Source organism: Mytilus galloprovincialis, chromosome 9, assembly GCF_965363235.1.
Source record: "Mytilus galloprovincialis chromosome 9, xbMytGall1.hap1.1, whole genome shotgun sequence".
Classification (NCBI taxonomy): Eukaryota; Metazoa; Mollusca; class Bivalvia; order Mytilida; family Mytilidae; genus Mytilus; species Mytilus galloprovincialis.
The window spans coordinates 53,038,929-53,056,106 of NC_134846.1; the positions used below are offsets into that span (position 1 = coordinate 53,038,929).

Below are 17,178 nucleotides of genomic sequence, written 5' to 3' on the forward strand. Positions count from 1 at the left end.
ATACTGTCATAATTTGGAAACCAAATGCGTCTTTGGACGACACTGCAGACAACATGATACCATTATACGATCTCAAAACTTTTTTTACTATCGTATGAAAATAGAAATAAGAAACGCCAACAAATAACAACTACTGAACAACACGCTCCTGGCTTGGGATAGGTGCATTAAATTGCAGAGGGTCTAAGTTTGGAAGATGTGCTTTATCAGATGATCTTCATCAGCTAATAATTACATTAGATGTATGTTTCATTATAATACGTAATTCTGATTGGCTACACTGCAATCTTGCATTATTCCTTAAGCAACTTCGTTACACAATAAAACTTTTCATTCAGATATGTGGTCTCACAGAGCTCCAGATAAGAATTCACAAATTGGGGTTTTTACCCACCATTTTTTAACGTAATTGGGTGATAAAGATTTTAATTGCATTATCAATTTCAGTTCACCCCTCAAGCAAATATCAAATTGGGTTTTTTCATCAACACAATATTGAATATTCAGGCATGTTATATTCACATTATATCAACCTCATCTTAAATATGTGCTAGCTGTTTTATTTAGTTTATTCACTGACGAGCAATTGTACATTTTATTTATGTACTGTTTTAAACGTTCTTCCAATTTTTTTTTTCTCACAACTTATATAAACTGCAGCTGGTGTCACTAGTTGGACAGTTACTAATTACCTTGCTAGATCCCAAATGATCACCCTACAGTTTAGTTGGGGTAGGGGTAGGCCGGATAAGTGTTAAAAATTTTATGTGAAATTTAGGTGCTGTAAGAAAGTTTTGCCAGTACTTTCACCTATTTGCCAGACCTACTTTTAAAAAAAAAATGATAAGTAGTTCCCAGATTTGAGATATACCTTTCACTTTTTCCAACTGATTTCATTTTTGATGTAACCCTGTGTTTATCTTTCTAGTAATGTTCTCGTTAAGGTATGCAAACACGCAGAGAAGATCGAAATGTTTTCATATTCACCTGTACTTGTTGAGCAACGAAAAATTCCAACAGGGACCCATTTCAGCTACTTGATGCAAGACTCTATTTTCAGAACGATAGGACATTTCCAATTATAAATATTCTAAAAATAGATTAATGCTACGACTGTATTCAGATAAGGGTAAATAACGCAAACGAGTAAAAGTGTTATGAAATCATAGTTTTGGAATATAATTGGGTTTTCCTTTGAATTAATTGGGTTATTGAACCCTGCAATGGGCAATTGCATTGGGTTTTTAATTAGTTTTATTGCTGATCATGCAAATAGGCAAATACACAGCTTATCTGGAGCTCTGGGTCGCACAATAAAATGCACAGGCAAATTAGACAAAAACTTCATAAAAATCGTGTTTTTATGATCCTCTTGCTAAAAAGTGTAAATATAAGTATTGTGTGCTTCTTTTTGTAACTTCATAGGGTTATAAAAGCGTTGACCTTGCACACATTTTTAGAATGAAGCGCTTCCGTGCTTCATACAAATTGTACTTCGGTCAATGCTTTTATTCCCCAATGAAGTTACAAAAATAAGCATTCAATTCTTAAGTGTAAAAAAATACTTAGTATCTCATGAAAGTTACAGGACTTCTTGAACAACTTTCAAGTGTACACTTAAGCTGTGTATGTGGTGTTTTTTTTTTATTTAATCAAATTGGCCGATAACCAAACATAGCAAGTTTAAAATTCATGGAACAGTACTGTAAATCCAGAAATCATTGCAATACTTTAAAATTGCCATAGTTGCCAGGACAGCAGACACAAATGAGTTAATTTATTGCAATTTCAGAAAATTTGCATAAAAATAATGCCATCAATATTTAAAATCCCATTTTGTAGCAGTTTTTGCAATAATAAAAACATTGCAATCATTTCTGAATTTATAGTAACTAAAGCTTAAAATTCTAATTCTTTCAAATGATCTTTATTATTTCATCTTAAAAAGATCTGTAAATGGTCTTCACTTCACCCAAATGTACATTAAATATAATTCTTGAACAAATTATTCCATTAATCATTAATAATTTAGCACTTCATTTAATCTGTCCACCTTCATCGCCATGTTCTGTTATTAAAAATTTATCTGTGATCTTGTGACCTAAAAAATAAAATAGAAAAGTTCATATACTATACAAACATTTTTCATTTTGAATTCTAATATCATTAAAAAACGATAGGAGTTCCTCCAGCTTCCGAAAAATATAAAGTTGATATATTGTTATGAAGGTAAATAAAGGGTAAAGTACTGTAATGCATATCATTGCGAGATTGTAAAGCTATGGCATAGCAGAACGGGCACAAGTATATTAAGAGAATTATGTTGACATTATAGTTCACTTTTCAGAAAAAAAAACAGTGCTGTATGGTTTACAACATTAAGGTGAAACATTAAACATAATAGAAGGAGTACATGAAAATGTATCTAACTAAGGAAAGATAATCCAGTCTGTTATCTCCTACTTGCTTATCAAATTAAATGATACAGTTCCAAGAAAATTTCCTGCAGTTATGTCAGTTTTCTAATTTGATGTTAAAAGAATAATTCATATGTACAACATTGAACATTTTAATTTCTTTGTTGTCAAACTAGGATTTTATTCACAAGAGCCATTTTCTAAGTCATTCAATCATTGCTAAAATTTACAATATTCATGCATGTATGTACTTTCAGAATTCAGCACTTTTCCTAACTTGTGACCAAATTATAAATGCTTAATGATGTATTAAAACAGCAATTATGATAGAATTTTGCAAATTTTAGTACCCAGCAAACAAATGTACGAAAGACATTCTTAACCAAAACCAAACTTACAATGGAAGTTATTCCTTATCTGGTCTTCCAAATACAAATTAATTGATTTTAGTCTACAATGTCTTTCAAAGCAAAATTTCAAAAAAATGTAAAATTTGCAAAATTGTCTTCAGAAAAAGATTATGTTCAAATGCTATTTTTTTGTTTCAAAATGTCATTCAATAACAGAAGTGCCTACATTTTATTTTTCTTTCTCATCACCGCTATCATCATCATCACTGTCATCATCATCATCATCATCGTCACTGTCATCATCATCGTTATCTTCATCTGATTCAAATGTATCATCAGGAATATCATAAATTCTTATGACAGGCTACAAAATACAATAAGACATTCCATAACTACAAAGATGATTACAAACAACATTTAAAATAAGTCATTTTAACAATCATAGAAGTTTTTGAATAAACTATTAAAAGAAGCATATACATTTTTATCACATAACTTTGTAATGTGGCATTATAATATGTGTTTGTATAATTTAGTTCATGGATTAGTAAATAAGAAGTTTCAGGAAATTAGATATTAAACATTTCAGCTTCAAACTCGTTAATCAACTCTCTAAGAAGGGTATACATCTTGGATGGGGAAAATGATGTGTAGTTGCATATCGTTAAAATCATAAGTTATATGACAAGAAAATGTGAATATAAAACTTGCTTTGAACTACACCAACATGCCGAGCATTATTTTCAAAGTTCATGTTCACAAGGCAACAGTCAGTAGAAAGAAATGTAATCCTACCAACAATCATTATTCTGAATACGTGCTGAGCAGTCTTTGATTGTACTTCTAAATGCTGCACTGAGAGTAGAGAGTAGAAAGCAGCAAATACCAACTTTAAAGTCTATGGTTTGACTGGTAAGGGAATAAGCCCAGGACCTCTAACACTAAAGGCAAGGGCTTTACCCCAATACCATCTCTACATCTTCTAAATACATCAATTTTGGTAATTTCAAATCAGGGATCAAGCAGACTTAGGGGTTCCTTCTTACCTTGTTTGGATCTTTCATAATGAGATATTTGCCTTGTTTCAATTTCATACATGTGTCTATGATACATCTTAATATTCCCCATGCATTGTCCATATTCAGATTTATCTGGTTAGCAAATTCTGTAGGTTTAAACTGTTGGGTACCCAAGATTATATGTTTTGATGTATCTCTGACACTTAATCGAGAAACATATCTGAAAAAGAAAATAAAATAATTATCAAATGGTAATTCAGTTATAATATTCAAAAATGTAACATAATATCATTTGAAGTGCAGTCTTGCATAAAAATAAAATACAGAAACATGTCTCCATTGAGTCCACCAAAACTTTTCTGAGAGACCTTGAATTCAAAAAAAATTTCTTTTGATAATAATACTTTCTTTTCATTGGATTCAAATACTGGCAGCAAAATTGACTTCTGATGTATGAAATAGAACTACAAAAGTATCTTCAACGTTCTTGCATTTAAGGTTACATTTATTAATTTTCTGATCTTATCCTCCTTCAACACAAATAGTGGGAGAGAAGATTTTATTCCTTCTTTTTTTTTTGCAACATTAATTCATATCCAGATTAAGGAATGAAAGGATTCAAATATTCATAATGTTTTGTTTGTTAATTTAATTTAACATATTTATAAATTAAATTAAAAAAAAAGAGATTGAAAGAAAACTGAAACAATATATCCAATGTGACCTTAAATTAACACAAATAAATGTGAAACTAACCCAAATTTAATTTGGTCAGATCCAGCTAACATTGAACACACAGTCCACTTTGCTAGTTTACAGCTGTTATTTTTCAGCTCAGTAGCCAATACAGCACCTCGTTGTGTGTCCAACTTACTTCTCCAATCTACTCCTCCACAGTACTGAAATTGATATAATCATTTTAGTAATGTATTAATAAGATGCAATATTCCTATTTAGAAAGTAAAAAGATCTGTCCTTTCTCAACTTATAGTGCATAAATATTATCTACCTGTACAATTTGCATTGTGTGAGTGAGTTGTCTTTTTTTGTTATTTTGTGGTGAAGAATCTAAATTTGTCATCAAATATCTTTACTCATGTCTCTTTAAAGTACATGTGTTTTTTCCACAAATTAAATATTGATTACTTTAAGGTGGTACCAAACATCTGAACTAAAATTAATTTGGCTTGTTTAATTTTCATAAAATCTTTTGACAATATAAAAATTTCAAAAAACATGAACCAATCACTTTCTTGGAAAAAATTCATTGGATATATAGCAGTTTGACAAACATTAACTTTGATCATTGAGAAGCTTAATATTTCCTTATCAATACAAAGTGATTTAAACTTCAGCTGATTTTACAGAGTTATCTCCCCTGAAGTGTTATGTACCTTAATCAATGGGAAACATATTTTTTATTTAGAAAGAAAGTTGTGTTAGAAATATTCTTATTTTATGGTTTTGATCATAACATTAAATAAAATCTAAATCCTGAAAGGAAAGTCTATATGGGGAAACTTACCCGAGAGTCCCATTCATTAAGAGTTTTTATATTGCAGAATTGTACTTCTCCCGACGTACCCGTCATCACAGCATCATGTTCACAGCGACATATCAACTCTATATCATTTCCTAATTTATAACATCTATACCTAAACACAACAATAAAAAAAATAATTTATACATGTACCTGAAAATAGGTCATAACATATGTGACTGATTTGAACTAGTCTAGTATAATCATGATAATATTTAAGATGGTTTAGCTTCATGTATCTTGTTTTGGACTACAATATAATTCAACATTCAAAGCAGGGGTAAATACAAATATTGCCTCTCATGCATTCTATTTTTGCCATTTCATTTTAACAACTTTAAAACCAGTTGTAAAATGTTCATTTTTCCTAATGAAGAAACCAAATTTGTTTTCTTATTCACAAGTAAATAAAATATTCAGATTTAAATAAATAATTGTCCTGATAAGATTTTTTTCTTCTTTTGAACACTTGAGCATGTTCCGCTGCAAATGTTTGCACCTGTCCTAAGTCAGGAATCTGATGTACAGTAGTTGTCGTTTGTTTATGTAATATATACGTGTTTCTCGTTTTGTTTATATAGATTAGACCGTTGGTTTTCCCGTTTGAATGGTTTTACACTAGTAATTTTGGGGCCCTTTATAGCTTGTTGTTCGGTGTGAGCCAAGGCTCCGTGTTGAAGGCCGTACTTTAACCTATAATGGTTTACTTTTTAAATTGTTATTTGTATGGAGAGTTGTCTCATTGGCACTCACACCACATCTTCCTACATCTATCAGCTAGTTTAATGTTTTAGAGTGAACCTACCTATAACCTACAGATGCTACATTTGCATCTTCATCAGTAGCAAATGGATTGGGATTGTCAAATTCATGCTTTTCCTCTCCCTGTTAAAACACAATAATTGCAAAAATCAATAACTGATATGTAAAACAGATAGGGGCTAATCTAGTTAACATTTTCAACTTAACACAACATTTTTACTCTTGACCTAGAGGGAAATATATGGTGTTTTAAAGTCCAATGAATGATTCAGAAACAAAATTTTCAAAGGTATGGTCTATTATGTGTGTTCTAATTCTATTTTATCATTCTCTACAAAGCTGCAGATATATCATTTTTTTAATGTAGTTAATAGAGAAACCAAACAGTTCAGGATTTCTTACATCTGTTTTTTCTTTTAGATTTTAGAGAGAAACCACAAATTTCAAAATCATCATCCTTTAAATTGTAATTTCTATTTCTAGACAAGTACCTGTTTTAAGACCTGTTGAGAAAAGTTATGATTGATAAAAGTAGCTTCTAATGCCAGGTTTCTTGGTGTATTTATACTGTTGCCCTCATCCTGTGGCGGTTCAGTAGCAGTCTCACTGACAGACAATAAGTCAAATTCAGAGTCATCTCTTTTGTCAAAGAAAAGTTTCTTTCCTACTCTCTGTACTATAATATCCCAGGAGTATGTAGATCTTGTACAACACATGAGGGTAGCAAGGATAGCATCTGTAGCAAACACATTACCCTTGGTCTTTGCCAACTGAAATTAAATTATTCACATTAAATACTTGTATAACTACATGTACTGCTGATTTATTAATTTTCATGGTTATTTGATTTTTCTCTTTTACAAGCAGAAATAGCAGGTGCAAAGCTATAGCAAATTTGATCTTCATTGAAATTTTGGTTCACCTATACCCATAAAATCCACGATAAATAGAATAGCCACAGAATATCCATTTTGTTTAGTCAAATGAATATGATTTCTGTCTATTACTTTTTACTGTGTGTATAAATCTAATTTAACAAAAATATATCTATCAAAGGTTCTGATTATGTTCACATGGTTCTCAATCTAATTAATAACATTATTCATCAATTAGAGTGAAGTTTCTGGCAGTACCAGATTTATTCATTCTAAAATAATTTTTATATTTTATATCTATATTACCTGTCTAATGATAGGATCATCAGTTGTAGTAACTTTATGGAAGATTCGATCAACTCGTTTCAATTTCTTCTCATTCTTCGTTGTAACTCTATCATAAACTTTGTCATAGTATTCCATTTTACCACACTTAACACTGTAAATATAAAATGGATTAGCCAAATACAGGATAAGATAACTAACTGCTTGACTTTACACAATACACAACAGTTCCAATAAACTTTTTTCTTTACATTTAAATTCAAGGGACAAAATTCTATAAAAAAAAATTGAAGTATATAAAAATTATTCCTCATTTAACTTACAGGACCAGGACTTTATATAAAGTAAAACCTAAATAAATCAATATATACCAAAACTCAGCTCAATATTTCCATCAAAAACTGAAAAATTCTTAAAATACATGTACTTACAGATCTTCAGGTTCATCCAATGTTGGCAAACTGAGTTTGGTAAGACGTGGAAAGTCCATGTCCTCAACAACAGCCCAATTATCTTTAACTTGGACAGAGGCATCTCTGTGTCTGATTGGAGCCTTAAAATAATAACATAAGTCTTGACATAATAGAAGAAAGGTTTGATATTATTGAGTCAGTTACTAAGTCAGCCATTAAAAAATAATATTTGAATAAAACTTTAAAGCTTTTGACATAATTTCATGCTAAAATATTAAAATCTGATAATTATTTTTTCATGCTTGAACTGAAAAATAAACTAGAACATTTCTACTTTTTCAATACCTTTTGTCTATTTTCTTGTTGTTTACCAAACTGTTTCTGCCATTTCCTCAACAGACGCTGACGATCCCTGTAAAAGTATCATTATTGTCATCATTCAGTTTTACTTGCATATTTAAACATTCAGTGTTTTGTCAAGGAAAGATTATTAAAAAATCCTTATAAATGTATTCTAAATTAAAACAAAACTGCTAGCAAAGAATATTTTGCTTGAAATGCTTAATTTGCCCCTATTCAAATGCATTGGTATAGAAAGTCAAGATGAAGATTTCATGATACTTTAAATTGTGAATGGTATTTACTCCTTTGTTTTTCCAGTAAGGTGTGCTGTTTACGATCTGTTACATATCATGCATATGATAGTCTTTAGATCTTGCTGCAAAATTATTTTTTGGTTTTAGTCAGTTTATGAAAAATTCCTTTATACATATATCAATCAATATAATTGCCCTCAATCTAAGTAATTTTATCCAAAGAAAAATCTAATTTTATTAGAAAGAAAGCATTTAGGACAAATAACCCTTAAGTGTAAGTAATATCTACCTTTCTCTACTTTTCTGTGTTTTAGACAACACCTGCATACTAGCTTGAGCTTGTTGTTGCCTTCTTTCTCTTTCCTTTCTTTGTTTATTCTGCAAAAAAAATGTATTTATAATTTCAAACGTTGTGCAACAAATTTTAGGTCCTTTCACTGTATTTAAACAAACTGAGGCAATGGATTATTATAAAATATTTGTTTGTTTACTTGGGTGAATATAATCAATACTAGATGGTTTGTTACTTGAAATAGCAGATATGTGGTTAAATTTGATAAGAATTCTTATTTGTAGGACTTCAAAAAAAAAAGTCTGAAGATTGAATATTATCACGATGATGTTACAACAATGAGACAGTCCACTTATCAGTAATATTGTTGTCTCATAATGATTCCATCATTTTTTATTTGCAGACAAATATCAAATAGTAATATTAAGCTATTGATGTCTTAAAAACACACAAACTTTTGACAACATGTGCTCTTCATGACAATGTGAGAAAAGGTTTATAAAAAAAACCTGCAAAATTGTCACATGACTGTTTTATACTGAGGGTTTTTGTTTCAGCAATATTCTTTTAACCAAATAAGTAAAGCTTAGTTTTGTACTCAGCAAAACAACTATACTTCATAATTTGTTTTAGAACCCTGTTTCAATGTTTTCATGCCATACCTGTTGATAAACTCTTCTTCCTCTCTGGTACACTGGTTTCTGAACCTTAGCTGTATCAACAAGTTGGAAACTGTTCTCATCTTCTTCATGGTAGTAAGCATACTGGCTTCCTAATCCTCCAAATGCAGAACTGTATTTTCCTGTGCAATACAAACATTCAGAACTGTACATATAGTTAGATATAATGCAAATCTGGATAGTTTGAGTAATAGTCTAGAATACTTAAACACAAATATCATTGATTACTTATCATTATGTATACCGTAGACAAAAACAGATGTAAATGTATTGTTTTATAAATCCTAAGTCCTCCATTCAAATCCAGTAACACAGAGAAAATATGAAGATTCAGTGTATATCTAGAAAAGGAATGTTTGACAGAGGCAGTGTCTAATTCTTCTAGGAAACTAATACTCAACTAAATGCATCAATTGATTTTTCCAAAATTATGTTATATATAATATTAAGCAAAGAGAGAAAACCTAAATTTTTTAACAATCTATATCTAAAGAAATGTGTTTCTTTAATAAATTAAAGCTTTTATTTTGAAACTCTAAAGTAAAAAAAATCGACGAATGCTTACTTCGACTTATTGCATGATCATGTTAACCACAATATTTAGTACTTTTTTTTATTATTTGATTATTGAACTGCTACTTATATATTGTATTTAATTTTGTATGCCATAACCATTTAATGTAAATGTGTTTGTGCTAATAAAATATTGTCTATTGTCTATATTCTGATTGAAATTTAGCTGAACACCTGCACTCCAAATAAAAATAGGTGCAAATCTGATAAATACATGTACTATTATATAAAACATAACCGTTCTACTTAGATAAACCAATACCTAAATATCTTTTGTCTTGATAGGTTGCTCCAGTCCAATCAGAAACCTAAAAATAAAGCACCTTGAGAGATTATATAATTCATGTATAATATGGTTATTATTCAAACTGCAGCTCTAGACATAAATGATATTAGTGACATTACAGAAATTTTGTTCAAACTTCCTAAATCAAAGACTGGAATTTTAAATGTGACCTCATCAGGCATGGTCGCCTTTTTTTATGACATCACAATAGGAAAATTCAGAAGAAACCCAAGAAATTTTTTTGTGATAATGAAATTTCATCCATTTATTTGCAGAGAACAGACATTATACTAGTGAGTGAAGAGAAATATTTTTCTTGCACCTAGCATGGAATATGAACAAATAGCACATGTACATAGCACAAACATAAGAGAAAATAAGATTTCAGATACAATGTACATGTATTTCTGGTTTAAAACTTTTGACAAATTCTTGGAACTCCAGTCATTTAGCAGAACTTTGCAACACCTGATTTCTAAATAACAAAACTGTTTAAAGGCATTTAAAGTTAAATTGGTCCAGTGACATGTCAGAAAAACATCTATTCAGGATCACTTACAGTTCATGTGGACCCTTTGGCTAAAATGGTTGCATTTTCACCTCAAAATTTACTCTTGATTTGAGACAGAGCTGTGAATCTGGAAAAGTTTTAAGGCATAGCATGCCCTAGATAAATAAATTTCAAATATGTTTGATGTTTTAGAAAATTAAAAACTTTACTGGATTTTACAGTGCACTTTTTTTTTATTCGTCCAGAAGGTGTCAAAATAACCTAAGGTGTGAAAGAGGTTTGAGAACTTCCCCACCAATAATAATTAAAGTGAGCTGTATTGATTGACATAGACAACAGATACCTGACCATAATTGTATAAAGTGAAACTGAACTGACTATTTTATCATTTTCTGCAGGGATGGAAAAAAGTGTACTGCAAAATTCAGTTCAGTCTTGAATTTTGTATAACATACAATGCATTTGAATTTTATTTATCTCAGGAACTGAGGAATGCTATGCCTTAAAACTTTTCAAGATGCACAGGTTTGTCTGTACTCAGAAGTAAATTTTGCAGTAAAAACACAGCCATTGAAGCAAAAAGGTCCACATGAACCTTTTTAAACCAAAATTTGAAAATGGTAGCCAAATATGACCGTTGACACTAACATGTCCAAATAATTATGACACATTGAAAGGCTATCAGTAAGCAAAAATAGAAAAATAGCCTTTTAAGACGTCATAATTATTTGGACTAACAAGTAACGTCACTAAGTCATTCATATCATTTGTATCATCATTGACAAGCTTAAGCTACACATGGCCAATACACAATGCAATTTGTGAGTACAAGTGCGACCTTAACCTAGGTCTCAGATACTGAAGCTTTATAATAGAACCATTTACCAGATGGAACGAAACTGATCTGCTGTTAGATACCCTAGGAACTTTCCTGGATCATTCTGACAATCCTTCCCTCCCCCTTTTTTTTTAGTTACAATATGTTGACCACTTATTCGTTACTCTACCTTTCCAAGCCTATCTCCCTTTGAAAAGGGCTGATATGGCATGTCCTTAAATTGTTCAGGAATAGCACAAGGACCCCATCCAACGGGGTTATCTTGAATTTGTGGGGGATTAAAATATGCCATGTTTCTACCGGCAAAACGTGATCGTCTCTTTCAGCCTCGTTTTCAGACTAAACTAATAACCGAAAAGATTCGTTAAAAAAGAACAACAATGGTCCCAATCAAGTATACCATGTACGATCATGTACCGTTAAGAGGTTAACAACCTTAATTATAACCAATGAAGACTCAGACACATTTGGACTATGATATATCAGTCATTCCCAAAAAATGGGTACAATTACAAAATTACAGTGTCGCCGGCAAATAACTACAAAATGCAAGCTTAATATATGTCACAGATAATCTTTTTCGTGTTTTAAGTGATTAATATGTATACCAAGATAAAATCATTTTCTTTTGTGATGTAAATCGTAAATATATTTGGGTGATTTTCTATTCAAAATACGGAAATCACACGAATTCCGAATGTCGCCAAGAAAAACTTCAAATATCGGTGTGAATTAAAATACTTAATTTCATCTGAATCATGATTAGAATTACACTTTTTATTTGACACTTTATTGATTTTTAACCACAAAAATATTTTAGAATCAAAAGTTATAATATACACTTTGATTTACCAATTTAACCAATGTCGCCGATAATCGTATAACCTACCGTAACGTATCTTTAGGTTCAGTCAAAACATATTTATATGATTGGAAAACAAGTCCAAAAAGTGACTTTAAGCAAAGTTGATACATCAAATTTTTAAATCCTGCCTTTAGCTTTTATTGCAATGAAACGAAAAATAAAAAAAATATTCTTTTTCTCCTTTTTTTCGATTGTCGCATATAAGAATCTAACCTACGTAACGGGTATTTTGGAACGTACTAACCAAGGACAACTCAAAATGATGATTATTTCATTGAAAGCACCCATAAAGCTTCTCAATAATCAGTTTTGAGAAAGCAACTCAACAAAATTGTTACATATTACCATGTATAATTAAAATAAAACTAACCTCCGTGTGAGGAACATTATAATCAGCCATTTTCTTAGATATAAAATAGTCTAGAACACAACTTGTGTAAATACGACGACAATCATAACTTTAACAGTTGTGCATAGCAAACATCTTCAAGATTATTTAGGACTCATCAATGTAACGGGGGTTATGTAAATAAAAAAAAATCCAAACATGCATGTAAACACGATCATTACAATTGAAATTCTTGTACATTGTTATAGATACCAAATAACAGTCCATCAATTGTCACTAATAAATATCAAAAGGCGATGTCAATCATAGACGACATCATTGATTTACGTTACGGAGGATAGAAATTTAAGGAAAAAAAGTTTTTTTCTCTAACAGGACTTTACTCTTCTTCGTTAAGGATTTACTAAGCAAAATGTTTAATTCTGTTGTCTTGCTTGTCATTTAATTCCAATATTTACATTCATTTATATGTTTGGTGTTGGTAAGAACTGGCATTGTCCGTTATGGAGGTTTTAATTGTCGTTACGGAGGATAGAAATTTTCGAAATGCAACTAATTGACTCCAAAACTTTATAGTCGAGCATAATTTAATGGCAGTGAACAATTATATTTTTTTTCTAATATGGTAAATACTTTTTACTTTTTGATAACTTGTAATATAAATGTAGCAGGAACAATTCTGCCTAAGATTCGGGGATATACGGACCACAGCTAATTCTAGTTTGTAAACTGATGTGTGCGGAAAACGACTGATGCCAAAAGTGATGCGCTATGATATATCCAAGTAAATGAAAACCAAAAACTGAAAACAATATATAATTTATTCAACACAGTACAACCTTTCTCATGTAGAGCCAAAGGTGAATAGAAATGGAGCATTCAATGACTTCAAATTAACCCGTACTATGCAGACATGTAGCTAATGCACTATTAAACCGAAACGATGGTTGGAAAGCCAGGCTTTCCCTATTGGATGGACTGGATTGTCAGTCCTCAGAGGATTGAAATGAAGAATCTAAAACTATTTATATAAAATATATAAATTTCTCACAGAAGGTAACCAAAGAATTTGCAACGATGCAAATATTAAACTTTACAATATAAATAAATATCTTTAACCAATGAATTCAAATAGCAAAAGCTATGTAATTTAACTAATATATACTTTTAAGCTTCATGTAAATTAATTAACAATGAAATACATCAAATATGAAATTTAGAGTTTTACCAAAGGGAGCTAAAAATTAACTAATAACTCTGTCTGCTACATAAGATTAAGGTTAACATTATTCGGTTTAGGTAAAAATATTTCTGAGTGAATCGTTTCGGAGATTTCGACAAGAACAAGTCCATTTGACTAAAAGAAACATATAACTTGATAGTTTTTTAGTTTGTAATGTCAATTTATTGTTTAGAAAAGCTAGCATTAAAGAGTTGAGTGTAACTATGTATCAGCTTTTAGGTACTGGTTTAATATTAACCCGTAACAAAGATGGGGGATGTGGATTTACAAGCATAAACAAATACATACCAGTGATTCAAAACATATATAATAGGGTTTTTCCTGGAAAGCTGTATTATGAAACTATAATATTATACAACATAACATTTCATTAGTTTAAATTCATTACTAAATAAGTAGTGAAAACTACTAATTTGAATATTTTTTAAACGCTATATTAATTCAGACCTTTAAATTGGTATTTGCTTTCAATATTTACAGAATAATACGTATAAATCATTTTGTTATGGTGGTAAATGTAAGCCATTTCACATGAGCCTTGATTAACATCTTGTGTTTTTCTCTAATGCAATTTTTAATGTGACTTTATACAACACTAACCTCCGATACGTTCATACTTACCATGTCTTACAAAAAATGCTAAAACTTGAAAACAACTAAAATGGTGTAAGTAAAACTTAAAAAAGTGACAGACTAGATATAGACACAGAAGAAAACAGCACTCTCTTCGATCTCTGCTTAGCTGAAATTTATTTTTTAACAGTGTCTACATTCGAATTGTACCCATTATTTGGGAATGACTGATATACTATAGTAGTCTCAGGTTTAACGAAATAGTTATTAAAAATTTTGCTTTTTCTTCACTCACATAATGATCATGCATCGATTCAATATTCCGTCCTTGTTTTTAAAGGTTTACGTGTAGCTATATATTATATATGTCAGTCGATGTAGGTTGTGGTACCGACACAGATATTTGATGTCGAAGTTTTTTTTTGGAAGATGGATGAATGCTATTCAATGATATGTTTAAGTTTTCTAGAGATATTCCTTCATCAGAAGGAGGACTGTAAACCAATCTAATTAAATATAGATCTCTGATTTCTTTATACTTCACGTGAGCTCATATATTTTAATTAGATTGACGGCAAACATCCCAGCTTGTGATGTAACTGTTCAAGTTCATTTGTTTATATAAATAAGGCCGGTAGTTTTCTTGTTTGAATTGTTTTACCTTTATCATATCGGGGCCTTTTATAGCTGACTATGCGGTATGGGCTTTCCTCATTGTTGAAGGCCGTACGGGGACCTATAGTTGTTAATGATTGTGTCATTTTGGTCTCTTGTGAACAGTTGTCTCATTGGCAATCATACCACATCTTCTTTTTTTTATTTTTAGATGTAGATATTGATTACATGTTAAGTTATAACGGTAAATTAAATTATTATATGGAATCATCTATTACAATATGTAACTAAATAATAAAACAGAAATAAAGCACTTTGAAACTCGCTCGTTTTTTCTGAAAGATAAGACACTGAAAATACTTACATGGATGGAAATTTTTGCGCTATATCTTCCCTGGTAAAGTCTTATTGAAGCAATATGGGACTGCAGTCCCCATTTTCGTTATATATACTATCGTTGTCACTCTTCAGTGACGGATCCAGAACTTTTCCTAAGGTGGGGCCCGCTGACTGACCTAAGGGGGCGCGCTCCAGTCATGCTTCAGTGATTCCCTATATAATCAACCAAATTTTTCCGGCAAAAGGGGGCCGGGCCCCTAGGGCCCCCTGGATCCGCCTATGCTCTTTACCTTTGAAACTGATGGATTGTGTCACAAGTAAATAAGCAATTAAAGGCAATCTGAGCGGCAGAATAAAATGCATTGCTGCTGGTGATTATTAATATAAAGCAATGAACGATTATCGACATTAACTGATCTTCTGAGAATTTTTTATAAAGAGAGGATGCTGACTAACCTAAGGGGAGGCCCTCTCCAGTCATGCTTCAGTGACTCCGCCTATATAATCAATCAAATTCTACCTACCAAAAGGGACACGGCCCTTCAGGATCCCCTGGATCCTCCTATGCATTTGTCGCTCAATGAACGAACAAGTTCAGTAATCAGTAACAAATTGATATAAGAAGTATGAGTGCCAATTAGACAACTCTCCAACCAATTCACAATTTGTAAAAAACATGCTTGATAATTGAATTTTGAACACTGCAAGGAAAAAGTAAAAAAAATAATATTTTTTTTACAGCAAAACTTGAAATTTTTGGACCCTCAAAATTAAAGATTGTACATTAGTGTCAACTGGGAACAGAATATTTAACATATATGTTCCTGGTGTTAAAAAGTGGTATAAGGGAACAGTCATTATTTATTAGCTGAGGGGGTCGGTGCATTTTAGGGGGGGGGTCTTTGGCAAAAATATCATACCACAGGGGGGTTACCATCAAAAAATATTTTATGGGGGGGGGGGGTCACACAATTTAAGTTTTTATGTCTGACTAGTATATAAATTGTTGAAGATATTGAAGTGAGTGTGCATTCTGTGAAATAATGTCTGTCATTATTAAATCTTTGATAGTGTAAAGCACCAGCAGAATGCATAATCTCTCAAGGTAGTGAATCTGATCACTCCTTTATATATCACAGTCATCTGTTATGGTTCATCATCCATAGGATGTGTAAGTTTACAATCAAACAAAAGATTAAGAACTGTATCAAAACATTTTGACCTAGTTTTGACCACTGGAAACAATGAGTTGGAAAAGTTTCTGACCATGCATATTCAACTTTCTATAGTGTTTAAATCATTTTGATGCCATTTTTGAGATAGAAGGTGTGTATATCATTTTAAATCATTTGGTAATTAATAATCGATATATTGTAGTGCCTTTTTTTGGGGTGTATATTGGTTCTGATCTGGCTGTGGTTTAACATCTAGGAATTGAAATAGTTAAATTCATATTTATGATTTATGTCAACATTATTGTATCAATTATAAAAATCATTGTAATAAATTACTTTGCTCTTTTTGGGACCTTTAATTGGAATAAAACAAATATCTTATAATTAATTTATAAAATTATTATCATTGCCTTTTTCTCTTTTCTTTATATTTTAACCCCCAATATTCTCTATTCTTTATTTTTTTTCTATTTTTTCTATTCCTTATTTTTTTTCATTTTCTGTTTATTTGACCCTTTTTCTTTATTCCTTAAACCCCTTCAAGACTCTCATAAGAATACTTAATGGGCACCACGGCATTCA

General features: G+C 30.9%; 1 protein-coding gene across 1 annotated transcript; it reads right to left on the reverse strand.

Annotated features, from left to right (window-relative positions):
* Positions 1–1,911: 1,911 nt before the first annotated feature.
* On the reverse strand, positions 1,912–11,784 carry LOC143045280 (eukaryotic translation initiation factor 3 subunit D-like). The gene is made up of 14 exons (XM_076217664.1): positions 11,607–11,784; positions 10,065–10,110; positions 9,212–9,351; positions 8,547–8,635; positions 8,007–8,073; positions 7,680–7,801; positions 7,270–7,402; positions 6,580–6,858; positions 6,132–6,211; positions 5,312–5,441; positions 4,543–4,685; positions 3,814–4,006; positions 2,994–3,131; positions 1,912–2,101 (listed from the first exon to the last, which is right to left on the reverse strand). Exons 1-13 carry the CDS (start codon positions 11,727–11,729, stop codon positions 2,997–2,999), a joined length of 1,680 nt encoding a protein of 559 aa, XP_076073779.1. The 5' UTR covers positions 11,730–11,784; the 3' UTR covers positions 1,912–2,101; positions 2,994–2,996.
* Between the last annotated feature and the right edge of the window lie 5,394 nt (positions 11,785–17,178).

Excerpts from the sequence above, each read along its gene's own strand:
- LOC143045280 (XM_076217664.1), bottom strand. The coding sequence starts at position 11,729 with ATGGCATATTTTAATCCCCCACAAATTCAAGATAACCCCGTTGGATGG. Across the intron at positions 9,352-10,064 it reads TCAAGACAAAAGATATTTAG|GAAAATACAGTTCTGCATTT; the intron begins GTATTGGTTTAT and ends TGTATTGCACAG. Across the intron at positions 8,636-9,211 it reads GAAGAAGAGTTTATCAACAG|AATAAACAAAGAAAGGAAAG; the intron begins GTATGGCATGAA and ends TTTTTTTTGCAG.